The following is a 26,241-nucleotide window of genomic DNA, read 5'->3' on the forward strand; positions in this document are numbered from 1 at the left end:
TCTTTCAAATGGTTCTCAAAGTAGAATCCATTGAAAGAATCTCCTATTCAAGAACCGGAAAAAAAAATTTAAAAAAATAAAAAAAAATCAAATCAAATTGTACTAAAAATGTAAGGACGACCAATTGACCGATCGTATTGTAACAGTTAAGCCAAAGTAACATGATTGAACGGATACTCCAATCAAGCTGATCGTATATAAGCGAGCTAAATTCTTAACTTCCCGGCAGATTTCTGAAGAATCAACCACGCCAATTTGCGAAAAAAGAACTATCGATAAAATTGGTGCCTTGCCATTGCTATTCCCTGATCTTGATTTTGATAAGATTCCCTGATCTTGATTTTGATAAGAGTAATAAATCAAAAGATATAAATGGATCCCGGTATCGATCGATTTGGACGGCTAGGATTTATCAAACTGCAAATTTTTACAGTTGGCGGGAAAGCTTAATATATGAGACCATTTGCCAAAATCTTAGGCGCCATATAGACCAGATTACCAGAAGCCAATCACAAAAACAAACAAATTAATTAATCAAAAACCAAAGAGATCATTCGGAATGCAAAAGCGTTGATGCAATCCAAAATCAGTTCCTTCTTCAAGCCTTCTTCTTCCGATGAAAACGATCTGTCTGCGAGAGGAGGAAAGAAAGGACACGTAATCGTCAATACCTTCAAGCGTAGAGCTCGTAATTTTGATGGGTATGCACATTAATGATTTCTTAATTTTTAATTTTTTTTTAATTTTTTGGGTTTTATACTTCCTGTATCTGAATTTTGCTGACATGGGTTTGTTCTTAAACTTAGAGATTCACTGTTGGTTTGAGTATTAAAAAACTTGGGATTATTTATTTATTTATTTGGGGATTTTAGGGTTTCATTCAGCAGTAATGAGTCCACTCTTGATTCACCAAAGAAACCCATATCAGAGGATTTAAGTTTGAAATCCCAGTTGCCCGAACTCGGAAGAACATTGAACAAGAAGAGAAGCTATGTACAATTGTATTTAGAACTTGGCCAATCTGATTTTCTTCTTCATACATGTTCCACCTGTGGATTCAAGTATGCTCGTGGTGATGAATCTGATGAAAAGGTTCATAAGTCATTTCACAAGAACTACACACACGGGATTCAATTCAAGGTTCATGTTACCATTCCTTTGATTTCTAAATGTGTTTCTTGGTCCGTAATTTTATTTGATGATTGTTTTGTTCGATCAAATTGTTTAATATATGTTTTTTTTTTTTTTGGGTCAGGGTTGGCGTAATGAAAGAGTTGTTGGCATGCCTTCTGCTGAAGGAGGGCGTGTTATTTTGGTGTTAGATGGTGACCCGCCTGCTCATAAGAATAAGGTTCAATTTGGAAATTCATTTTTTAAAACCATGATTTTATATTGCAGCAATTCTTAGGGTATATTTTTGAACTCCCACTTTTACTTGACGGTTACTGTTTTGATTCCACATTGACAGCTATGGATTAAAAGCCACCAAAACTTAATCCTGGACATACTTTACTTGATGAATGAGTGGTTTCGTAGACAATAACTAGCTAGTATAATTCATAATTATAAGGGATTGTTTGGCAGGTTCAAGAAGTTTTGCAGATGATGGAGTTTGAGCTTGGTGAAGGATGGATTTTTCAGAAGATCTGTCAGGTTTCTTGATTATATTTCAATTAATTTGTAATAGTTGTCATGCATTACTCATGCTAGCGCATGTCTCAAAAATATGCTTCAAGTTTCTGAGAAGCTTTTTTTTTTTTTCCTGGTAGTATCTAGTATCAATTTACTTGGTGAGTTATATATTTTTATAATTTCATAGCTTTGATTCGCTTTAGCATAAATTTTACAATGTATTATAACTTGTTCTTTATTTCTGAAGCTGCCTGTGAACTATTTGTTCTTGTTGACCACCATTCTCATCATTGTAAATGTTTGCAGGTGTACATGTTTATTTCCTCACAGAGGGTTGCCGGCTGTCTAGTTGCAGAACCAATTAAGGAAGGATTCAAACTCTTATCATGCTTTGGTGATGAAAGAACTGATGGCAGAATCCTAAAGAAATGCAGATCACACTCAGCAACCCTTCAATTTGGGGAAATTAGTTTACAAAGAGAAGTGATCAAAAGAGCCTCTTCTGTACGTTCTTCAAATGCAGTTGATGAGAAACACAATCGCACAATTATGTGTGAAAATGAAGCCGTACCAGCTGTTTGTGGCATTAGAGCCATATGGGTCACTCCCTCAAACAGAAGAAAAGGCATTGCGAGTCTGTTACTGGATGCTGTCAGGTAAATTAATGGTCTTTTACTTCAATCACACATCTCCTCTGTGTTATGTAAAGCTCTTTATCAATGATACCTTGGGGCCACTGGCCACAAGACAATCTTTGATTTGCAATTTCCTTTGTTATTGTGGCTCTCAACTCATTTATTTCTTATAAAATGCAGGAGAAGTTTTTGTGGTGAAATTGTCCTCGAAAAATCCCAGTTGGCTTTCTCTCAACCAAGTTCAGCTGGAAAGGCATTGGCATCAAATTATTTTGGCACCGCATCTTTCTTGGTATATAGAACTTAGCTTACTTTTTATTTTTTAACATTTTTGAGGGAAAACTTAGGTAAATGTAGCCACTAGAAATTAGAACACTTTCATATATTATTTGTCAATGATTTTTTTTTAATTTTCCATTTATTTTTGCATTTCGTTTATTCACAGTTACACGTCACTGAATTGAAGTGCAAAATGCTGAAATTTCAAGTGTTCTTTTTTGCTTCCCTAAATGTTGTCAAAGTGAAGATACCAATATTTATAAAAAAAAAAATGGTGAAAATAAAATATCAGTTTTATAAAGTACTTTTTTTTCCACAAGAAGCAAAAACTAATGTAAATTCTTGTTAAAAAAAATCGTTACAAATAATTTAGATTAGTCTGATTGTTGTTTCTGATTGAAAACATCCACCCCGTTAAAATCTGAAAGCAACCACTTGTCATATGGGAGCAGTTTCCACGGCAACCATCCATGAAGAGAGTACAAAAGATAAACAGAGCATTCAAAAAAAATTTCCCCTTCTTTCCTGAAGCGCAGAGCGCTCAAATTCAAAATTCAAAAAGGATGCTGCATAAATCACTACCGCATCAGAGTCCAAGCAATTTCAGACAACCACAAGAAGTCACAAAATAATTTTAGTCCCTTCATTGTTTCAATGTGTAAAATTTTCTGCCTTGTCGCCTGAAATTAATATGGGCCTTTCGTCGTTCAAAACAATTTCTTTCATCAGCGTCCGTCAAAATATAAGGACTAAATATCTTCAAAACTTGTTCATAGACTGGCTTCTTGAAATCCACAGCCTGCCCAAGGTTTTGAGAAAATAAGGCAAAAATGAAACAACTCCTTTAAATATATCATAAATGGTGCTAAACAGAAAGGGGAAACAAATCGAAAAATGACCCCGCAAGGTTTACGCACTCGCTCTAAAACTTGTTCGGGAAACATCCACTTCCACTCATTGAACTCTGGCTTTTCTGATCCATCGCCCAACAGATTGATCTCTTCCTCCTTTCCAGTGAACTTGAAAAGAAACCTGTTTCCCATGAGTAACAAAGAAATCAAAATGTATCCTGAACATATTCACAATATCAGAGAAATAACTAACTTCACAAATCGCCAGGAATTATGTAAACATGGCCCAAAGAAACAAGTAGGCAGGCAACTGGTACAAGGATGCCAGCTAAAAGGCGAAATGCATTCTGAACATATTCACAATATCAGAGAAATAACTAACTTCATAAAACGCCAGGGATTATGTAAATATTGCCCAAACAAGCAAGTAGGCAGGCTACTGATACAAGGATGCCAGCCAAAAGGCAAACTTTAGAGATGATCATATCTAGCACAACCAACTGACCAAGGCATACAAGAGTACTGTAAAAATAAAAATAATTTCCCTTGAAGGAGAACAATGCTCAACTTCTCCAGGAAAACTTAACCTAAAAAGGGTAAATATCATTTGCAAGCAAGAAGTTTATGGTACATGTCACCCAAAATTCAAAGAGAGAAGGGATAATGAAATCAGGACAATCAACACAAAATTCAGGCATAATGAACAATACTGCGACAGTAGATGCAAGTACGTCACCGGAGTTCAATGCATGAAGCATAAGATCATTTCTAGGTAAGATGAGATCCTTACCACTTCTGTGCTTGACCTTTATAATTTGTTCCCCACCGACGATTAAGTTTTTGTTTGACTTTAAGTGGGAAATCATAGGTCAGCCAATAAGGTGTCTACAAAACAAAACCAAAATTTAGTTACAGTCACACATGAGAAGAAAGATTTCCCATCAAATGGGATGAATTTCAACACTCCTCAAGAATACCAGTTAAAATTGATATCTAATAAGAGTTAATCTAAACATACCTCTGCAAGAAATTCTGCTGAAGTAACCCCAGTTTCTTCTCTTAATTCTCGTAGAGCTGCATTTATCAAATCCTCACCCTCATCAGCACCGCCCTGTACACGGAGAGCTCGCAAGGCAATTGATACCCATCCAAATCTCAATGTAAAATTAGGAAACAAAATGATTCCACAACCACAGTATTTTAAGCTCCTCTTCCCCAATCCCGCCAATAATGCACAGCTAAATACATCTTACACCTTAGTTGTACATCTAAAATCTAACTAAAATACTATAATTCCCCCTACATGTCTGCTCCGCAAAAGATAGCCATATCTCAATCTATTATTGTCCACACCGAAGCCAGCACCTGCTATAATAACCCAATGAATGAAATCACTGCCCTTTTAGGCAAATGCAAAACCTGCTAAATGATTCTACAATTTGTACCTCTGAAATAATTGCTCCTCTCATATCCACATTCACTATCCTTCAACATCTCCTTGCAAAACCCATACCCACATTCGTTATCCTTCAACACCTCCTTGCAAAACCCAGTTTTCTATTATTTTAAGGAGTACAGCAATCAATAGTTATTATAAATTCCCAAAATTCTGGTTAAGTTGAATCTCAAACAATGAAATAACTAAAAATCTGCACCGAATCCAACAATTTCACCAACAAAATAACATAAATTAAAAATCCCAAAAGAGAATTGAATCGAATCTACCTGAGGCATTTGCCATGTATATGGTATGTGTATTCTCGTAGCTGCAAAGATTTTCTACAAAAAATAAAATAAATAAATAAAATCTTACCAATTACTAATAATTCAGAAATATAAAATAAATGTAATGTATATTCTGAGAGAGAGATAACGGAGACCTTTTTAGAAGAATTAATGAGACAAATCCCGACATTTCTTCTATACCCATCTGGCGGCGTCTCCGTAGATAAAGCCGTAAAAGAAGATAACGATGAAGAAGAATCATCACAGGAACAGCACAAGGGCTTACGTGGCAGCTGCTGCAGCTCCAGTGGCACACTCGCAAATTTAACCAACTTCGTAGGGTAACTCTGACTTACCACCACCCGATAAAACAGGGAATTTCCGCTCACTCCAGTTACAGCCATTTTACGCGTCGTTTCGCGTTCCTTCGTTTTGCTTGCTCCCCAAGCTTAATCTAACAACTCGCCTTATCTTGTTTTTACCTTTATTCCAAAAATACCCTAACCGCCTTTTCTAAGTGACCCAAATACCCCTGCCCCTCGCCTTTTGTATATATAGGCCTTTCCATTCACGGCTCTTTGTTCACTCGGCATGACCATACCATGACCAAAATGGAGACCATTTTCCCCGTCGTTTTCTTCGACGGAGAACGCGAAACAAGCATCGGAAACGTCGTTGTTTATCCTTCCTTAAACTACAAGGCCTTCCTATCGATTCTCAGCCTCAAAATCGGCATCTCTCCCAACCAGTTCTCTGTTTATCTCGCGGACGGCGAGTCGTCTCGCAAGGTTCCGGTCACGAGCAAGGCCAATTTCTCGGAGATGTCTCGAGAGAAGGACAGCTGTTTTCTCGTCGTTTTGCGAAGGTCACGTGACTCACGTGCGAGGCGGCAGAGGAGGAAAGCTGATCATTATCAGCGTCAGCAGCAGCCGCCGCCACAGGCCGGTAATGTGATGTTACTGAAGAGGAATAATAATGATGATTTTAATAACACGATTTTGAGGAATTATGATCGTTATTACAATATTAACGATGATTATAACATTAACGGTGGAGACTGTGACGTTTTGGTTTGTGAGGAGTGCGTGCGGGCTAAGGAAACGGGTCGAGAGGTCGGGTTTCATTGGTGTGTGTACGATGCTGTGACTTTCGGGTTCCGGTCACCTGCGGGTCCCATTGCCCGACCCGTTAAAGGTTGATGGCTTTGGTTTGGCATAGGGTTATGTTTGTTATAACAGTACGGCATTTTGGGTTCATGCGGGGTTTTATATAGATGCTGTGGTTGTACAGTTATTATGCTCCTACGGTTCAAACGACTGCGTTTTGGTGGTTCATTTCGAACTATTCAGGCTTCCGAGAGAAGTTAAAACAGTGGATTGTGGGAGAAATAGTGAAAGCTGCGGAATATTGTTATAACAGCCGTGGGGGGTGTGTCCACGCTGGAAATATCTTTTTTTTTTTTATAACTTGTTTTGGAATCTTGAATGAGAGGGGCTGCTATGAAATCTATATTATACCATAATATGTATTGTTATTGACATTATGGGTCTTCTTTTGCTCATAGGAGTGAAAGATGTTTTAGTAATGTTAAAACATTATATTATTCTAGTTCGTAGCGCAGGTTATTTTTATTTTAATTTTTTCTGAAAGTGGGTTCTCGATTTGATTATTAGGACTAGGACTAGGAGGAAGGAAGTCTGTTTTTGTGTGTGAGCGCATTGAAGAATATTTGATATTTTTTATGTTTAAATATGTATATATGCCTATGCAGGTTGAATCTTGTGAGAGATACCAAAACTCTGAAATACATCTTGTCTTAAGAATCAAAATTGGATAATTTGTTGAATGACTGGCCATGGCCACATCAGCGTCAACAAAATTAATACTCAATTGTCTATTTAGACAGAAAGTTTTGGACCCTCTCAACTAAAATGTTTTTTCCCCTGTCAATGGATCGGACATTCTAGTCTAGTCCCATTTTAATTTGTTAAGCCAATCATCAATAAGGACGTGCTCAGAAATTTTAATGTTTGAAGTTCACTACTTTTTTTTTAATTCACCTATTTTTTATTTTTAAAAAAATGAATTGTGGGAATTTTATTTAATTTGATACTTCCATACCTCCATGGCAGCAACAACAATGAATGAGTAAAATGACAGAAATTTTCAAGGAGATTGGCCCTCACTGATTCTCTTTTTTGGACCAATCACAAATGGGATTATGCTGTAACATTGATAATATTAACTGAATTTGACAAAAATAATTTAATTGACATTAATGTATACAAATACTTCTATTATAATACGACTAACTAAGTTCAACAAATAAATTTGTCAATAATTCAAAGTCTAGTATTTTTTATGATCCCCTTTTATTAATTAGGAATATTTATCTTCTCTTTTCAAATAATTATAATGTCGAGGAGATGGTGTAGAAACTTAAACATAATACTCAGAATGCGTATGCGGATGATTATCCCCTCCCCTTCCCTCCTTGGTGCCAATATTAATTTTGTGTTCAACAATAAGTAATCAATAAGAATTATAATAAGTTATTTATTCTGTAAGAAGAAATTAGAATAGACTGTATTATTATTAATATGTTTACTTTATTTTAAAATCAGAGTAAAATATTCAAACTTAGTAAGATATTAATAGTTAATCGTTTTTATTTTTATTATAATAATTGTGATTATTATTGTTAATAATAATAGAGTAACGATACAGTCACAAACTTTTGTACAAACTTATTTTGTACAAACTGATGTGGCATGATAAGATTGGTTGAATTAAATATTACTTGACCCACATGATTTGTTTTTATTAATTTATATTTTCATTCAACCAATGAATTAATGTCACGTCAATTTATATAAAATAAATTTATATAAAAATTTATGGTTGTATCATTACTCATAATAATAACAACGATGATCGCAGTAACAACAGTATTGATGATAATGTAACAGTGGTAACAACAATTAAAGTGATAATACAAATAACAAATTATCAATAATACCAAAAACAAAAATGGTGATGATATGGCAATCTCGGCGGGATGGGACAGTTGGCAACTGTAGCAGCGTGGTATAGTCGGCGACAGTGGCGGCTAGTGGCAAGTACCAGCAACGTTTGCGACGAGTGTGACATTTCGATGTGAGGCTGACGAGATCGAACGCGTGCGACGAGTGGCGTTCGGCGGTGTGCTGCGCGATTTGACGAGATCAATGCTGCTGTTGGTGGTTCGAATCCCGGTGAAAGGGAATTGGGGATTTTTTTTTTCATTTGCATTCTTTTTTTGTATTTTTATTTAAAAAAAAAGTGGAATTAGAAAATCCTGGACCTGGAGATAGGCTCTGTGCTGACACGTGTACCCAGAAGGATCACCTTTGGTGCCACAGATGTGGCCAGATAGCATCCGCTGCGTTGATCTTCCCCACTGCAACAAATCAACCTTTTAACAATTTCCTCGGCTACGCCCACGGTTAGAAGAACATAAAACAACTCTCGCTTTATGTACGTCACCATTTCTTCGATACTTACACGTGGCTTCGAAACTCCGCGAGTGGGAGCTTGTTACTATAGAAGCGAGTGAATGAAACAATACACGACAAAAGTTGATGAGGGAGAAGATGGGACAGAACGGACGAGGAGTGGAATGCACGGGCCGAGTAACAAGGGCCTAATCGTGTTAGGCGTGTGCTGAGTGGTCACGTGACTTCAGTACGGTCTTTTGCTCATCCAAAAGAAATGTACGTAAGGCCTTGTTTGGCATTCCATCTTTTTCAATGCTGTATAACCCTCGACAATTAAACTTTAAACCAAACAGACTCTAACAATACACGCTCACTTTTTATAGGGAGAGAAGGAACTCGTAACGTCAATTTGAAAAACAGAGCCCGTCTCCTCTCTCTCTCTACCCCCTTGCCGCTTCCCGAAAACCAACACACACTAAAACATCTCGCTTCCATTTCGTGAAAATCAATCTCCTCTTTCACTCTGTAACATTAAAGGCATTTCTTGAAACAACAAGAAAAACAAAAATTCCTTGTTCTTTTGTTTTGTCAAATCGTTTGTTTTTGTTCACAAGCATGGCTGCACAGTTTCCTTCAAACTTGGATAATGGCGAAATATATCACTTTCCTCCCGATATTTTCTTTAACGACAAAATCTTCTCTAAGTGCACTCCGCGTCATCTCCTTGACCACCCCCACCACCACCACCACCACCACCACCACCACCACCAGCAGCTTTGCCGCCACCAGCTCTCTTGTATCGACGACCTCGCTCACCATCTCACTGCTCTCTCTATGCTCCAACGTCAAACCCTAGCTAAGCCCCAAACCCAAATCCCCCATAACTTCGAGGTTCTATCAGTTTAACAACTTTACGATATTTTCTTACATGATGTCTTCTTGTAATTTGAAGCTTTGCATTGCTATAAGTGTGTTTTATTCATTTATTTATGTATTCTTTTACCTCTTTTCAGCTGTTTACGCCTACGGTTCGAACCGGTACGGTGATACCTCAGCTTCTTCCTGATTCCTTTCGTGCTAACGGTAACGGTGGCCGTCAACTTGAACTTGTTCAGAGGCTTCAAGAGTACGGAATCGGCTCCTTTTCTTCTTTTGAGTCTAAACCGGGTTATGATTTACAGTTCATGAAACCGACCCCAGCTCAGGTGATTAAATTGAACCGGATTGTGTTCTTTTTTTAAAATTTTATTTAATTTTTTTCTGGACTTGTCTTTCCAGTACTTTTTTTTTTCTATTTTTACTTTTGCTGCTTTTATGAGGATGACTTTTGAGAAGATTGATGATTTTTTTCACTTGGTTGGTATGTGGTTATAGCTTGAGACCTTTTTGGAAGAGAGGGCTAGTAGGGTTTTGCAGGGACAGCATGTGCAAACGCGAAACCGCTCGCTGAACCAAAACAGGAAGATGCCATTTTCGGGTAGTGGTTTTGTACTGAAAGGTGGTTTTGCTAGAGAATCTGGAGGAACTGGTGTGTTTCATCCTCATCCTCGCATTAATGATAATGCCAGCAACACCACTTCTACTGCCACTGTTGCCAAGAAGCAAAGTGAGTTATTAATTGTTTTTTGTTTTTTTGGGTTTTGCGATGTTTCTTTTTTCAGGTTTTTGCTTTTTCTGATTTTGATGTTTAAGTATGGGTTTTTCTTTTATCTGCCGTAAAAAATCATGACTGTTTTACTGTGTGCTTGTTTTGGTCATTTGGTTCTGCTGCTGCCACAGTTATTTAAATCGTGTGAATGGTAAATAATTATAACCCCATGAAGAAAAGGGAGATGTATAAGCATTAATTTGTGGCCATGTTTTATTTTTGTACTTTTTTTTTTTGTTACACAATTTAAAGACATTGGATTGAAATATTTTCTACGGTAAGTTCACCTTTGAAATGACAATTGTGATGCTGTTATATCATCCATTCAGTTGGTTTTTAATCCAAGGATCTTCAACTCATTGTGTACAAAAAGACGCTAAGCATTGTTACTGTTGTATTTGAGAATAAATACAGCACTTTAGTTTATTCATAGGCCCTGTACATTTTGAAAACCTCAAGTTCTCTGGTAAACTCCTAAGTTTTTTCACCTGTGATCCTCTAACTAATGATATATTATGTACACATGAAAACTTTGTGGTCAATAATGAAATACTTGGGAGTGTAACTGGGAACCTGGTGGTTTTCAACTGAGAGTGGGGACACGCCCCTTGTATTTTTACATAGTACAAAGCATGCAAAGGATGAAAAGAAGTTGTTAGTTTGACCATAGAACAGGTATATAAAAGTTGTGCTTATATTATTATGTAGCATGTGTTATTTTTGGTGTTGTGATAAGGTCAAAGAAAATGTGTGGAATATCGAGAAGGAAATATTGAGACTATGTAGTGAATTTTCTCATTGCTTCTAAAATATGACAGCCTGAAAATCTCAGTATTCTCTTGCTAATTTTACATTTTTGGAGCTAAATGAATTTTCAACACTTACTGTTGGAAAGGGATATTGGATATAGGTCCTCTCCTTTAAATGGTAGTCTCAAAAGTAGGATATCTGACTTCTAACTATGGGAACTTTTTGGTAAGGGTAATTTTATCATATCTTATGTTTCAAGAGGAACTTTTATTTCATGAAATGTTTTGGCATGCATTGAGCATGTAAAAACTCATAATTTTTGTTGAATTTTCTCCGGAAAGGAATGTTCTGCAAGATTAATGATGAGAACTAAGAATTACTCCATTTGTTTCCTTTTGAGTGCTTGGTTGTATGGAAAATTACAGGACAATTTGAAAAGCATAAGCTTTCACTCATATATAGCATTTTCTTATGCATATTAATTAGTAATGGCAGGTTTGAGAGATAGTCAGGGGATCCAGTTCACTCAACAGAGGAAATCTGCAAAAAGGCCCGCATCTGTGAGTACAAACAAGCATAATCATCATCCTCCCCAAGAGATGAGTCTGCCCAATGAGTGGACTTACTGAGCCAACACCAATGGTAGATTAAGAACTCTTAAGAGAAGAAATAGAAGGTAAAACAATCTTTTGGGCTTTGTGCAGCGGATCTTCAAAGCAATACATATAGTTGGAGTTTGAAGAGAATGTTGTGTTCATTTTGCCCATCCTGAGATTTGTATAAAAGATAAGGTGTTAGTAGCTCCTTTCGGTAATATGATTGTCTATATATTATATTGTTACTAGTTTCAGATATAATAGATGTAATTTTGGTAAATAGAGTATTAAAAACTTCTTGGTAGACCTTCTCTTAATGGAACTCGTCAAAATTTATATTTTAGCTTGAAATGATGGTATCAATATTAATATCACTGTCCATTTGTATCATTTGTTGGGTAAGATTATTTTACAACCACTTTTTCATAATCTCTTCAGTCCTCAACTTGTTTGATATGCTTAAGTTCGAAACGTCAAAAACTTGAGACACATGCCGGAAACTTGAATAGGCTGTAACACTATGTCCAATTTTCATGTCATATCATAACAACTTTTGCATGTGGCACCTTTATCATGCAGATACCTATAGACAGCAAACATGTAATTTTCATTGAACTTATTTTTATTTTTCATTAAACGTGTAATTATGTTATCCAACGAGGCTGGTCCCAACGCAAGTGAATAAGGACAAATTTTGGTATAAAAATGGTTCATGGGATTGTCATTTGCCAGAAGCGGCCAAATGCGGGCCCCTTGGGAATTTCCAAATTTGCAAAAGAGTCCAATTGCAATCTGAAACTGAAAGAGACCGTGGGATGTTGTTTTACTGCAGCATCTTCTGCGTTGAATGCTGAATTCCCTTTTAGGGGTCTGAGATCTGGACGTGGCTGGGCGCAGGCTCCACTGGGGCGGTCAACGAGACTGGACTCAGGACTCGACCTTTCGTTGTCATATGCATATGCATTAATCACATCAGCGCTCATCGGTTCATACTTCACACCATTGGGCAATTGGAAGTGTATAAATGGGCCAGCCAATGCCGCTATGAGCCCAGCATCTACTCGTTGGAGGGAGAGTCCTTATTGGGTTAGCAGTGATGGGTTGATATCTTTTAGGCGTTACAAACAAGGACGGACACAAGTTGGTCTAAACTCTAAATTTTTTACACGGCAGGAGCATGGTTCACTTTTTCCTGCCCGGTTCACCTGCTTCTCACCCTCATTTCTCTGTGCAATTGTGAAGAAGAAAATGTTTCTTCTAAATGATAATTGATATCGTTTAAGAGTTTGCAGAAAGAATATCTATGGGTCATCTTGACGAATTAGTAAAAACAAATCAGACATACATTTTTACATAAAAATTTGACATAAATCTTGAATTATTGATTTCAAGAATTTTATTGTGGATAAATAATCATCATTAATGCTATTTTGACTAATTTCAATATCTAAAAGTCCATGGTTTAAAATTTATGTCAAAATTTATGTTAGAACAACTTCATCTTATTGAATAAATGTGAACTCAAGCTCGATAATTTGTATTATGCTCCGATCAAATTGAGTCATATAACAATTACCACCTCCATAGCTTGTGCAAAGATTAAAAATACTATTTCACCTCTCTAAGAGGATGATAAATTTCAAAATGGGGTGGCCATTACTCATTAGCAATGACTTTGTCAACAAAGAGGGATCATTATAAAATGACAACAATGTTTTTGAGAAAGTAAAAAGAAAATGAAAAAAAAAAAAGGCTCTTATCCAAAACATAGATGTTAACGGAATCAACAAAGAGATCATAAAACTGTTAGGAAATTATTATTTATTCCACTACAAAATATTTTCCTTAGCTGACGTGGATTTAAATGGACAAATAAAAACAAAACAGAAGTCACGGAAGAATAGGCCCCACCATATTGATGCGGACCCATTAACTGACCAAACCGGATTCTCCTTAATATTCCTTCTTAACTACTTCCTTTCTTGTCCGCTCTGCCGTTCGCATTTCACATCTCCATTTCCACCAAAATTAAATAATAAAGACAAAAACAGAACAAAATTACATTACCAGAAAACGAACGATTTTTTTTTTTTTTCCGTTTTGAAATCACGCAAATTGTGTGTACTTACTTTAGAAAATAAGCAATAACATTTTGAAACGAAATTTGAAAAAGAGAAAAAGAGAAAGAAGAAAGAAAGAGGAAACAATGGGGGTGCCTCAAGCAATGGGGGCGTTAAGAGAGCGAGCGGCGTTCGTACGTGAATCGCTGCAGAAGAGTCAAACGATCACCGACAACATGGTCTCGATTCTCGGCTCATTTGATTACCGGCTCTCGGCTCTCGAGACCGCAATGCGCCCCACTCAGGTTTGTTTATTTATTTCATTCGAATGAATTGTTTGTTTGTTGATGTGAGTTGTGATTCAGCCGAGGAGGATAATGAGATTGATTTTAAGAAAAAAAAATATTGATTTTGGTTAATTTTAGATACGGACGCATTCGATTAGAAAAGCTCATGAGAATATTGATAAGACGTTGAAATCTGCTGAGGTTATTTTGGCTCAATTTGACCTCACTCGCAAGGTAATTTTGTTCGCCTTTTTTTTTTTTGGGTTAATATTAAAATAAAAAAAATTGAGATGATTTTTCTGGAGCTGAAAATTTTGAACGTTCGATTGAAATGCTTAGGCAGAGGCGAAAATCCTTAAAGGTCCACACGAGGATCTAGAAAGCTACCTGGAAGCAATTGATCAATTGAGAGCCAATATTAAATTTTTCAGCAGCAATAAAAGTTTGAAGAGCAGTGATGGAGTGCTTACACAGTGTAACAACTTACTTGCGAAGGCGATTTCAAAACTCGAAGATGAGTTCAGACAGCTATTGAAAAATTACAGGTTTGCTTATTCTTAGATACTAGCTGCTGCTTCGTTGATTTCTCATTGCGTGGAATTGCTCTCCTGCATGTGTTATGATCTTGTATAGTTCTTGAGGTGGGGGACAATGAATGCCATTTTGACTAGTTAAGACAATTGGTGGTTTCTTTGGCACAACCATCCTCTTCAATTGTGTCCCCTTTGGATGATTTTAATATGTGTATCAGGCCGTATTATCAATAGAAGCAGTTAAGTAACTTGCATCTCTTCTGAATTTCAGCAAGCCTGTGGAACCTGATCGTCTTTTTGATTGTCTTCCCAACTCTCTACGGCCATCATCTGGGCCATCTGGTCAGGAAGGTGATAGCAAGAGTCATGCCGAGCACCAAAAGAGCTTGCAAGCAGCTATTTACACACCTCCTACTCTTATTCCACCAAGAGTTCTGCCATTGCTGCATGATTTAGCCCAACAAATGGTTCTAGCTGGCCACCAACAACAGCTATTTCGGATATACCGGTGATCTTTTTACTTTTCTACTTAATCTGATACAAACAATGCTTATTTTCATCCAGTATTTATATTGTCAGAGCTTTATGTCTTGATATATGAATTGCTATGGAGTCATGGAAATATGTTATAATATCAACTTCACTGCGTTTATAGAGTCTTTTTTTTCTCTTTTATGCTTCTGGTGACTAGTTGACTGCCAAATGCTTGAATTAAACAAAATGTTATTCCTGTGGAGTGTTTGATGCTGGCTAAACACCTAAACAGCAAAGAAATGACTTATTCACAACCCAACCTACACAAAATAAGGTAAATGTGTGCCGCTGAGGATGAATAATTTTTTCGTCTAGCAAAGACTAAAATCAGAGTTGATAGAATTCTTTCTCAGTATTCACTTGCCGGTGGTAGGATTCTTTGCCCACTTAATTTAGGATCATATCTATCTTTTAGGCCTTGTATTTGCTTTGATGGATACAGTGCAATTACATTTCTTAGCCAGAAATTATTTCTAGCACATATATTAATGTAGCACTTTTCTTTCTTTTCTTTTATTTTACATATGCTCTTAAAGAAGTCTGAGTAAAAATGTTGCTTTTTGTTAACTTCGTGGGATAGCTTATTGATTGTGCTGCTGATGAGTATCTTAAAAAAAATGCAGCAAATCAATGTTTAATTTTTACCTCTTCTCAATCTTGAGGATATAAGACCTATAACACTCTATTTGTAGGGATACCCGTGCTTCAGTTTTGGAACAGAGCATCAGGAAGCTAGGCGTAGAGAGACTGAGTAAAGATGATGTCCAAAAAATGCCGTGGGAAGTTCTGGAGGCTAAAATAGGGAGTTGGATACATCTCATGCGGATTTCTGTAAGAATTTTTTTGAAATTTGGCCAATCAACTCATCTTACTTAGATTCCTAACTACATTGCAACGCTAAAAACAGGTAAAACTGCTCTTTGCTGGAGAAAGGAAAATCTGTGATCAAATACTTGATGGTGTCCATTCTCTCAGGGATCAATGTTTTGCAGAAGTCACTGCAAACAGTGTGTCCATGCTTCTCAGTTTTGGAGAGGCTATTGCCAAAAGCAAGAGATCGCCAGAAAAATTGTTTGTGCTTTTAGACATGTACGAGATTATGAGAGAACTTCAGTCAGAGGTATGATAAATTTTATGAATTTGCAACAGGTCAACCACAGCTAGAATTATGAAAGTAATGTAATTTCCAACTCACATCCTTAATTTATTTTGATGGTGAAGCATTTATAAGTAATTTTTGGAAAGGGTTAAAGCCACAAAACAGAAGTTTTATTGTTTGCTTTTGTGTCATTTTACTCGAACATTTATGATTTCTGTACTCTGGATAATAGCGACAATACATTTGATTTATACGTTTATATTGTGTGTCACTCATAGATCTTGGGTGGTCAAGTGAGGGTTAGAATAGATTCAGTTTCTTCAAGCTATCTTTCTTTGAGGACATAACCTCTCTCTCTCTCTTTAGCTGTGAGTACTGAGGAGTGAAGAGTTTCTTCTAAAATCTTGGTGCTATAGTGTCTCGAATAAGCATTTATAGGTGTTAAAATAAGGTGTTGATACCTTAATGATGGCTCAATTCTTGTTAGTTTGTCGAGAGACATTGTAAACTGTGATTCTGGAAGAAATTTTTCACAGATTTGAGAGCACATTGAAACATGACATTATCTTATGCATGATTAAATAACAGAAACAGATTGTTTCAGCAACTAAAAGGTTAATCAATCGACCAATGTGAATTTCAAACATAAGTGAAAACAAGGAGGGAACCCGATGCATATTTTTTTATCCGACTCATAAACTAATATCCTTTTCCTTTCCTTCTTTCATCTCCTCAACTCATATTCCTTATTATAGCTTTTTGTCTTTATTTTTTATCTTGTTGATTTGTGGTGGCAGATTCAATTTCTGTTTGGAAGTAAAGCATGCATGGAAATGCGTGAGTCTGCTTTTAGTTTAACCAAGAGGCTAGCTCAGACAGCGCAGGAAACATTTGGTGATTTTGAAGAAGCAGTCGAGAAAGATGCCACCAAGACTACTGTTTTTGATGGAACCGTCCATCCTTTGACTAGCTATGTGATAAATTATGTAAAATTTTTATTTGAGTAAGTTGTGATTGTTGTGCCTTCTTACTCTGCTGGTTTCTTTATTAGAACTCTCTTTCATTTTTGCTTATTCCACTGCAAAAGTCTGCTTACGTGCACTTGTCTTTCTGTGCAGTGGTAATTATTCTTACATTATCAATCTGACTATTACCCATTTAATATTTTCAGCTACCGATCAACACTGAAGCTACTGTTTGAGGAGTTTGATACTACTCATCCACCGGAATCTCAATTGGCAGCTGTTACTACAAGGATTGTACTGGCTCTCCAGAATAACCTGGATGGGAAATCCAAGCAATATAAAGATCCTGCGTTGACCCAATTATTCCTTATGAACAACATTCACTATATTGTGAGATCTGTGCGGAGGTTTGTTTTATCCCACTATCTTATTGAGTAGGTAACATTCCATTTTACATACTGGTATGTAGCTTTCAATATTTATATTTTTTTTCAGGTCAGAAGCAAAGGATGTGTTAGGAGATGATTGGGTACAAATACAGAGAAGAATTGTGCAGCAGCATGCTAATCAGTATAAGAGGGTTTCTTGGGCAAAGGTTTGTTCATCTAACCATTCCCAATTTTCATTACAATTCCTCCAATTTATCTTGGTGACGTTTGAAGCTTTTACTGGGATCTGTTATCTTTTCCTTTTTCCAAACCCTGCTAGCTACTGAGAATGTCGGATACTCAGATCAGTCTGTTCACATCTTGATTCTGTGGAAATGTCAATTTTTTCTTGATTTAAAGCATGCCTCTTTTGAACTGAGCATACCCCATTCTTCTTTGAGTTTCTTCCAAATTTATTTTTATATTTGTTGTCTTTACTGTCCAATTTATGGTTACATCTCTTTAAACTGCCGCTTAAGAAGTAATGAGAAGCTCTTCCTTGTTTCGGTGTCTGAGAATCCATGGTAATACCTTTAAAGTTAATTGTTCTTTTCATATTTACTAGCTGTACGATGTTACATGTGCTCATTCATTAATGTGTGGTAACAATTAATGGTCCAAAATTTTTAAACCATCTTTTGGTTCTCAGAAAACTTCAACTAGAGAACTTAGTTAATTTTTGTCTTAAACATTGCAGATTTTGCAGTGTCTCACTGTTCAGAGCGCTCCGGGAAGTGGTGGAGGTGATAGTGGCAGCATTTCAAGAGGAATTGTAAAAGATAGGTTCAAGACTTTTAATGCACAATTTGAAGAAATTCATCAACGGCAATCTCAATGGACAGTTCCTGACAGCGAGTTGCGCGAGTCTTTAAGGCTCGCTGTTGCTGAAGTCTTACTGCCTGCCTACAGATCTTTCATTAAACGTTTCGGGCAAGTTCCCCTGTTCTTGTTTCCTCATCTCATTTACGAGAACATCTCTTCGTTTTCTCCATTCCTTTGTTTATGCAAATTCGATTGTTTATGTGCGCAGGCCTATGATTGAGAATGGGAAAAATCCCACAAAGTACATCAGATACAGACCCGAGGATCTCGAACGCATGTTGAATGAATTCTTTGAAGGTAAAACCTGGAATGATCCAAAGCGATAAACGTGGATTCTCACTGATTGGAAATTTAGCTACTTCACTAACGTCATTGATTGTTTTGTATGCAATGATGAGCTTAATTTATACGCATATTGATTTTCTTGCAAGAGTTTGTACTATTCTCTCCTCCATTTATGTCATTTCTAAGTGCTTAAGAAAAGCAATACCGCAATTTTTAGTACATTCCAATTTGAACATCAACTTGCTCACTCAAGGTCAGTTTTCTCAAATTTTTTTTTGGGTAAAAGCTTGTTTAGTTCTTATATTATGAGGTTAGTGTCCATTTAGTCCATGTATTTTTAAAAACACCTCAAAACGTCCCTGCTACTAAATATTGACACTTATGCCATTATTTTTTATTATTTTTAACTTGCTTTTACAATATTACATTTTTACAATAATGTTTCTTTTTTGCATATTAATAAAAAATTAAATTATCAAATTAAACTCAAAAATAAAATAAAAACAAAAAAGGTATATATTAATTTTTGCGGAAGCTCACGTATGTCTAAAAAATTAATATCGTAAAAAATTACATTATCAATTTTTTTAGAAAAATTAATATTTTAACTCAAGAGTGTGTTCCACAAAAATTAATATATATTATTTTATTTTATTTTATTTTTTGGTGTTAAACTGGTAATTTATTTTTTTCTTTTTAATAATGTCTAAAAAATTATTATAATAGGGCAATATTATAAAAATAAGTTAAAGGGAACAAAAGATAATGGCAAAAGTGTCAATAATTTAATGGTATGGATGGTTTGATGTATTTTAAAAAATATAGGGACTAAACGGACACTAACTTCAAAATATAGGGACTAAACGAGCTTTTACCCTTTTTTTTTTCAAAAAATAGTTTTCTCAAGGGATTCAATCTTAAGAATAATGACATTACACCTTGCTCCAAACTAAATGCTTTTCTTTCTTCTTTTTCTTTTCCAGATTTGAACCTTGATCTTTTGATTTCTATTACAAGAGGTCAAACAAAATGAGCTTTTTTTAAATAAATAAAAAAAGGAAATTGATGCATATGTGTAAATTGATTAAAGACATAATGATTATAACATCAGAAGAGAAAATTTAACATAGGTGATATGATTCCGATTGAATAATCTCATTAGAACTGTCCTACCAAAAATTGTTTTCTTTATGACCATCATAACAGTATCTACTGTTTATACGGAGGATCAATATTCCTCTCCTAAATTATACATTTTACTTCAATTAATACGAATTTTCCTTCGTGTAAATATATTATTCAAAACTCTGTTGTACGCTGGTTTGTTTAAAATATCGGTTTGGAAAACAAATTAGAAAATATTTTTATAAATCAAGCAAAAAATTAAAACCGTACGTTGAGGACATGTTTGGCCCGAGGGTTTATAAGGGTCTGCACTTTAATACAAACTTAGACCTACGTTTGGCAGCAAAAAACAATTGCACTAGCCTGTATATTTTTTGTAAGATTGTGTGGCAATCGATGTGCAAATGAGAAAAGATGCTAGTCTGCTACGTATGATTATATTTTTATTAATAAATTTAAATAATAAATTAATTCAAATATTAAAATATTTATTAAATTCATATAATATTTATTTAATATAAATAAATAATACCACTTAGGATTATTAAATATTAAAAAATAAATAATACAATCTATACTCTACCAAACACGAGATATATTATTACAATACAATACAATTACAATCCAGTACAAAGCGACACACCAAACGCACCCTTACTCTAAGGCGCAAGTCTGAGTTAGTGCTGTGTGCCCGTGCCGTAACTGTGTGACAAGACCCGCTTCACGGGTTCAGATTAAGCCTACTGTTTTTAGGCTTTTAGCTGCTGATGTTTGACCAATTCTACACCTTTCACCGTTTCAATTTGACTAGCCTGTCATGTTGACACAATTGGCCCTCGATATTTGATAAGTTGGACAAGTCAGCTTAGAGGGCTTTCACTTAGCTCTCTCATTAATTCATAACCCAGTTGAGCTGCCAGATTTTGTTCTTTTAGTAGTTCAAAATAACTCGGGGCTTAGTCAAATACTTATCACACAAATTGACCCCTATATATGTATATGCATATATTGTTCCACATAACAAATTCTAATCATCACAATCATCAACAAACAAAACATCACCATCATTTCTCACTTTCAATCTCTTGAAAAGGTTTGATCACTTGATTTTGATGAACAAGAAATGCTGAGGGATTCTCCATACACGCCACTGCTTCCCGTCACAAATCAATGTTCCTTCAATTCAGCTAGTGCTGCTACAGACGTACCCAAACACATTCTTAATTTTATCACAACTTTATTCTTCCTACTTCTCCTTACTTGCACACTTTTCATTGTTGTAGATGTTTGTGTTATCACACGTAAACCCATTTTCTATCTAAATTCGCTTTCTGTTGCCAACTTCACCGTCTCAAAAACAAAGCTGGCTGGTATCTGGGCAGCAGACTTCACCATCTCTAACCCTAATTCGGCAGCGGAGATTTCATTTGAGCGTATAGAAAGCACAGTATCGTACAAAGGAAATGACGCGTTAGCGATAACTTCATCTGAAAATTTTGATGTTGGTTTTAGAGGAGAAAAAAATGTTGAAATGAAATTTGAGACAAGTGGATACGAGGGTGATCAACCAATTGTTGAATATCCAGTTTTGAGGGAGATTGATGAGGAAAGAAAGAGTACTGGAACGGTGCGTTTTGGCATCAGGTTAAACATGTGGGCAACGTACAAGACTAGTTATTATTGGGGTACGTGGAGAAGACGAGTTGTTACTCATTCTTCTTGTTTAAATTTGAATGTTGGAGTTTTTGCAGGAAATGGCAGCTTGATTGGAGATGATAAAAGATATTGTCATGTTGGTGTCATGATTTCTGAGAGATAGAAATAATTTTTGGAAAGTTTTGAGAATGTAGAACTTGTGGACTTTTTTTATTACTTGTTTTCTTTGTTTCTGAGAAGTGAAGAAGAATTTGTTAATTAGATGGTTTCTTGTCGTTGTTATTCAATTAATCATTAGAGATATAAAAATCAAGAAACTGAAGAAGTTTTAATAGATAATCAATGAAAAAATTTTAATTACAGGCTATCACAAATTGGAAATTCAATGCTGCCAATTCGTTTGTAATTCTTTGCAAAAGTAAAAATATTATCAGTTCTTTTTGTAACATAGCTATTAAAATGTGTGTGTATAAATAAATGTTCGTGTATATTTTAAAATAAGGTGTACGAGCTAAAAGATAAAAGAAAAGGAAAAATTACTTATATACACACACAGAGTACCAGCAAGAAGAAAAATTGATTTGGCCATGCACCAAATCAATTTTTCTTTTTCCACAGATAAACGTCTTTCTTTTTCTTTTACTAGTGATAGAGAAATTGGCTTTCTTTTCAACCAAATTAAATACAAGTACACAATTTCTACCATAACTTTTTTTTCCCCTATTTTTTATTAATTCTTATTATTATTATTTTTTTGGCTCCCCACTTTCTACCAAAAATCTTGTTTGTCTCTGACTATCCGAAAGAGGACTAACATCGAAGAAAACTAATGTCGTTTATTAATTTCTTCGATTCTTGTAGTCAATTTCTCTATCCATGTTCTCTCAAAGAAAATTTTCTAAAGAGTATTTGTATAAGGAGAAATATAGAATAGCAAGTGGTAGTCTAGCCTCCAGTTCTTTATCTGATGACAGAGTGGTAACCATGGTTGATCAATCGGTGAAGGCCGAAAAAAAAGGAAACGAATATTTGGGTTCAGATTCAAAATTGAAACAAAAAAACTTGGTAGGAAAATAAATTCCTGGGTTCCGATTTAAAATCTTCTTTTTTTTTATTTTTTATTTTTAAGAAGAGCAATGGGATCCTTGTTTGGTCAAAGAAACAGGTAGAATGGAGAAGGCCCATCAATTGAGTGCACTAATGCGCTATCAAGAATAGATATAGATTTAACCACACATTAAAAAGGGCTCTAAGAAAGGACGATCAAACGGGCCATGGTTTTTGGGAATGTCTTGAATACGGTCAGAGGGTTATTGGTGATACAATACAGGAATTCAAGTTTGGTCCACGGAAGATAAATTCACAATTCAAAGGCAAATTTGAAAAAGAAAATATTTTATTACTGAAATAAAACTCTTCTTTATGTCATATTGAATGACAAAATATTCTTATATAACTTTCATTTTAAACCGCATATATTACTTTCATAACAACTCTTTTTTAAAATAGTATTGTCGAATACATATTACTTTCATTGTTAATACAAGTTATGAAGAATAATATTCAAACTTAAAAATATAGTATCTTTAAAATATCATTTTTATTATTATTTTTGTTCCATAAAAATATTAATTCAAAAACAAAATCGAAGGCACCCTAAATTTCTATTTCTATTTATAAACAATAAGGAATTAACTAACAAAAATACTTTTTATTTTTATTTTTTTCCCACGATGACATTGTGTAAAGACAATTTTACCCAAAACTTACTGCCAACCTCTTTATCCAAACATACCTAAAACTTTCCAAATCCCATTTGTACGCTTACAACCAACCTTCTACAACGTAATTAACTATTTTAAAAAACAGTTGTTATGAAAAGTAATATTCGTTTTTATTTCTTCTCTTCTCTTCATTAATTTACATTCTTTCCTCCTCTTTCCTTTCCTTTCGTTTAATCAAATTCTCTCTCTCTCTCTCTCTCCCCCCATATCTCTCTATGCAAAGGAGGAGAGAGTGCCGCCGCCATGGATGATTCTAGAAGAAATAAATACGGCCAATCCTCGGACGAAATTCCCGAACCGCCACCACCCACTCGCCAATATTTTGAGCCACAACAGCCGGCACCTTTCCCTCCACTGCCGCCGGCAATGGGCTACCCACCGGCTATGGGCTATCCTCCGGGCTACCGTAACGGATACGACCAGCAACATTATCAGCAAGGACCACCGCCCTCACCGGACATGTACTACGCTCCTCCACATTGCCCGCGCCAAGACCCTGGCCCACCTAGTTCCTTTGCCATCCTTACAACCATGATGTTGTTCGTTTTCTTCACATTTATTTTCGGTCTCGTAATAATGTTTCTCATTGCTCGCCCTAAGTTTCCCATTTTTCACGTGGAAACCCTAGCCGTCACAAACTTCAGTGTCGCAAATGATGATTTCACGTCTGCATGGGAAATAAATCTGGTCGTCGAGAACAGAAACTTTGGAGCCAATGTACATTTTGATCGTATCCAAAGCTTTATATATTTTAACACCGATGATTTGCTTGCGTCATCTCATTTTGATCATCCAACAAAAGATGTGACTGTAAAGGCAAATGAAAAGGGTACCATCGATATAAAGTTATCGACGGCCGATTATAAACAGTCGGTGCCGGCGCCGGGCAAGAGGGTGATGGAGGAAATGAGGAACATACGCGAAACCGGAGTCGTTCCATTTTCTTTGAGAGCATTTGCATGGTCTCAAATCGAAACAGGTTTGTTTTATACAGAAACAAAACATATTCAGAGTAGAATTATTTGCGAGGATTTGAAGGTTCATTTTGAAGGAGACACCGGTAATGGAAAGTTAAATGGTAAATCCAAGGACTGTGTAGTTGATCTGTGAATTTTCCTTTTTTTTCAATTTTTTTTCTTGCTCTTTTCGATTTATATTGTTGGCATGATTGGCATTCTGTAGAGAGAATTCTTTTCCGTTTTCTTTTAATTTTGTTATATATTCTGTAGAAAGATATAGTGACTTCGATGAGATTTCATGCTAATGTTTATTAAAAAAAAAATTTATCGCCTCTGTTGTGGTTACTTTTTAAATATTACTTTACATTAATATTAATCAGTTAACCCAATAATTCCATAAATCAGTTAAATTACTTAGCTCTTGTTTTGAAAATGAGGGTTATATACGTAATATGTCCCTCCTTGGCAGCTTCATTTTTGCCAGTTTTAATTTATTAGATTATTGGTAACATGTGATAGCCGAATTGGCTAATTATCCCCGCCCGGGAGGGGGGGGGGGGGGCGAATCCAATCCCAAGAGCAAGTAAAAATTAAACTTATGGGTCTCTCAAAAAAAAAAAATGAAACTTGGGTCTCAAAAGCATTAAGAATGCGCGAGCGTGGACCTGTAACTTGAACCAATTTATTAGATTGCCCTTTAGGCCTTTACATTACATGCTCAAACAATATTTCTTTGATGATTAAAAAAATAAATATTTCTTTGACAATTGACATGGGTTCCAATTCAGGCTGACAGTTCCCAATTTGTCCAACTTTAACTGACGTCGTTGATTTATTGTTCGATTATTAAAATTAAATATAAATTCATTGATGGATTTGAAACATAATGAGCTTCTAATATTACGCATCTTCTTCATCAAGCGATTGAACCTAGGCCCTTGCATAGATAATGTAAATGCGTCGGAATATTCAAAGATTTACAATATATGCTTGCTTCAGCTACATTAGGATAAAAAGAAATTCAATGACGGTAAAATCACCTCTTTTTTTTTTTTTTTGAACTCAAAGTTAATTTAAAAATTGAGGGGAATACATTTATGTAGTGTTTACTTTCTGGAGTGGGAGTGTGGAGTGTGAAGTGTGGATTCCTCCCACTCCAGTGTTTACTTACCTTAAAAAAAGGGGAGTGGGAGTGGGAATCCGTGAGTCCTACCCAATTTTGGAGTGGGAAGTGGGATTCCCACTCCCATGGGGGGAGGTGGGAGTGGGAATCCACTTCCCCCTCTTTCCATTTTATCCTTATAAAAATAAATAAATAAATAATATTTAATAAAATAAATAATATCATATTTATTAAAAATAATAATTATATCATATTTAAATTAATAATATTAAACATTAATTTTAATAAATATTAATTATTTATTTAATTAATAATAATAAATATTTTATTCTAAAAAAATATTAATTTTGTACTATATTATCAATAATAATATTTCATTTGTGTTGCTATTATTAATAATTTTTATTCACATAATTTAAATTTAAATTAATAAAAAATTATGATTTACATAATTAAGAATATTAGTAATTATTATTAATTTATAAATATAATAAAATATTTATTTTATTTTCCAAATATATTTTTTTATTAATTTTTTAATTACAAATTATAATTCTGTACATAAAGATAAAATTGTAATTTAAAACAATTTACTCCCAATCCAAGACAAAGTAAACAAATAATTAGAATTCTGATTGACAATCCATACTTTCATTTAGTCTAAGTAAACACCCTACTCCCACTCCCACTTCACACTCCTAATCCAAAGATTCTAACTCCTCAGGATTTCCACTCCAATCCAAAAAGTAAACGCAGCATTAAAACTGTGGGGTTGATTTTGTTTTATTATATTGTCCACTCATTCGGAGTCCACAATATTTACAATAAAAAACGACTTAAATTTTACCTAAATATATTTTTGAACTGTGATATCAAAAAATCTGAAATGCAAATAATATTAAGAAAAAAAAACATAAATTCTAAATGAACACAGCAACGGATGCTGTTCTCAGTATTTAATTTTTTTTAATTAAAAAAAAACAAAACAA

The 26,241-nt window shown here is 35.1% G+C and overlaps 5 protein-coding genes across 7 annotated transcripts; 4 read left to right on the plus strand and 1 right to left on the minus strand.

Annotated features, from left to right (window-relative positions):
• The first annotated feature begins 8 nt into the window (after window positions 1-8).
• On the plus strand, window positions 9-2,760 carry LOC102623845 (protein CHROMOSOME TRANSMISSION FIDELITY 7). 2 transcript variants are annotated; one of them, XM_006481528.3, is made up of 6 exons: window positions 17-701; window positions 873-1,140; window positions 1,256-1,351; window positions 1,585-1,653; window positions 1,939-2,288; window positions 2,448-2,760. In XM_006481528.3, exons 1-6 carry the CDS (start codon window positions 574-576, stop codon window positions 2,572-2,574), a joined length of 1,038 nt encoding a protein of 345 aa, XP_006481591.1. In that variant the 5' UTR covers window positions 17-573; the 3' UTR covers window positions 2,575-2,760. The 2 variants fall into 2 exon arrangements, with proteins under 2 accessions (XP_024955763.1, XP_006481591.1); XM_025099995.2 differs by lacking the exon at window positions 1,585-1,653 and having other exon boundaries at window positions 9-701.
• Window positions 2,761-3,046: 286 nt separating this feature from the next.
• On the minus strand, window positions 3,047-5,665 carry LOC102623560 (nudix hydrolase 27, chloroplastic). The gene is made up of 6 exons (XM_006481527.4): window positions 5,278-5,665; window positions 5,123-5,176; window positions 4,416-4,508; window positions 4,188-4,282; window positions 3,464-3,578; window positions 3,047-3,345 (listed from the first exon to the last, which is right to left on the minus strand). The coding sequence occupies exons 1-6, from the start codon at window positions 5,524-5,526 to the stop codon at window positions 3,190-3,192; spliced, it is 762 nt and encodes a 253-aa protein (XP_006481590.1). The 5' UTR covers window positions 5,527-5,665; the 3' UTR covers window positions 3,047-3,189.
• A 3,307-nt stretch (window positions 5,666-8,972) lies between these two features.
• On the plus strand, window positions 8,973-11,935 carry LOC102623077 (uncharacterized). Of its 2 annotated transcripts, none has more exons than XM_006481525.4 (4): window positions 8,973-9,489; window positions 9,612-9,803; window positions 9,973-10,204; window positions 11,483-11,935. In XM_006481525.4, the coding sequence occupies exons 1-4, from the start codon at window positions 9,214-9,216 to the stop codon at window positions 11,623-11,625; spliced, it is 843 nt and encodes a 280-aa protein (XP_006481588.1). In that variant the 5' UTR covers window positions 8,973-9,213; the 3' UTR covers window positions 11,626-11,935. The 2 variants fall into 2 exon arrangements, with proteins under 2 accessions (XP_006481588.1, XP_006481589.1); XM_006481526.4 differs by having other exon boundaries at window positions 11,492-11,935.
• Window positions 11,936-13,113: 1,178 nt separating this feature from the next.
• On the plus strand, window positions 13,114-18,852 carry LOC102622770 (exocyst complex component EXO70A1). The gene is made up of 11 exons (XM_006481524.3): window positions 13,114-13,957; window positions 14,078-14,173; window positions 14,279-14,484; window positions 14,744-14,980; window positions 15,699-15,837; window positions 15,914-16,126; window positions 16,903-17,108; window positions 17,277-17,477; window positions 17,566-17,665; window positions 18,196-18,428; window positions 18,529-18,852. The coding sequence occupies exons 1-11, from the start codon at window positions 13,799-13,801 to the stop codon at window positions 18,644-18,646; spliced, it is 1,908 nt and encodes a 635-aa protein (XP_006481587.1). The 5' UTR covers window positions 13,114-13,798; the 3' UTR covers window positions 18,647-18,852.
• A 4,561-nt stretch (window positions 18,853-23,413) lies between these two features.
• LOC107177505 (uncharacterized) lies at window positions 23,414-24,280 on the plus strand. Its single transcript, XM_015531365.1, has one exon. The coding sequence runs from the start codon at window positions 23,414-23,416 to the stop codon at window positions 24,278-24,280; it is 867 nt and encodes a 288-aa protein (XP_015386851.1).
• The last annotated feature ends 1,961 nt before the right edge of the window (window positions 24,281-26,241 follow it).

The sequence above is a fragment of the Citrus sinensis genome, chromosome 6, assembly GCF_022201045.2.
Source record: "Citrus sinensis cultivar Valencia sweet orange chromosome 6, DVS_A1.0, whole genome shotgun sequence".
Taxonomy (NCBI): domain Eukaryota; kingdom Viridiplantae; phylum Streptophyta; class Magnoliopsida; order Sapindales; family Rutaceae; genus Citrus; species Citrus sinensis.

Excerpts from the sequence above, each read along its gene's own strand:
- LOC102623077 (XM_006481525.4), top strand. The coding sequence starts at position 9,214 with ATGGCTGCACAGTTTCCTTCAAACTTGGATAATGGCGAAATATATCAC. Across the intron at positions 9,490-9,611 it reads AAATCCCCCATAACTTCGAG|CTGTTTACGCCTACGGTTCG; the intron begins GTTCTATCAGTT and ends ACCTCTTTTCAG. Across the intron at positions 9,804-9,972 it reads TGAAACCGACCCCAGCTCAG|CTTGAGACCTTTTTGGAAGA; the intron begins GTGATTAAATTG and ends ATGTGGTTATAG.
- LOC107177505 (XM_015531365.1), top strand. The coding sequence starts at position 23,414 with ATGGATGATTCTAGAAGAAATAAATACGGCCAATCCTCGGACGAAATT.
- LOC102623560 (XM_006481527.4), bottom strand. The coding sequence starts at position 5,526 with ATGGCTGTAACTGGAGTGAGCGGAAATTCCCTGTTTTATCGGGTGGTG. Across the intron at positions 5,177-5,277 it reads TCATTAATTCTTCTAAAAAG|AAAATCTTTGCAGCTACGAG; the intron begins GTCTCCGTTATC and ends TATTTTTTGTAG. Across the intron at positions 4,283-4,415 it reads CAGCAGAATTTCTTGCAGAG|ACACCTTATTGGCTGACCTA; the intron begins GTATGTTTAGAT and ends TTTGTTTTGTAG.
- LOC102622770 (XM_006481524.3), top strand. The coding sequence starts at position 13,799 with ATGGGGGTGCCTCAAGCAATGGGGGCGTTAAGAGAGCGAGCGGCGTTC. Across the intron at positions 16,127-16,902 it reads TGAGAGAACTTCAGTCAGAG|ATTCAATTTCTGTTTGGAAG; the intron begins GTATGATAAATT and ends TTGTGGTGGCAG. Across the intron at positions 17,478-17,565 it reads ATTGTGAGATCTGTGCGGAG|GTCAGAAGCAAAGGATGTGT; the intron begins GTTTGTTTTATC and ends ATTTTTTTTCAG.
- LOC102623845 (XM_006481528.3), top strand. The coding sequence starts at position 574 with ATGCAATCCAAAATCAGTTCCTTCTTCAAGCCTTCTTCTTCCGATGAA. Across the intron at positions 702-872 it reads AGAGCTCGTAATTTTGATGG|GGTTTCATTCAGCAGTAATG; the intron begins GTATGCACATTA and ends TGGGGATTTTAG. Across the intron at positions 1,352-1,584 it reads CGCCTGCTCATAAGAATAAG|GTTCAAGAAGTTTTGCAGAT; the intron begins GTTCAATTTGGA and ends ATTGTTTGGCAG.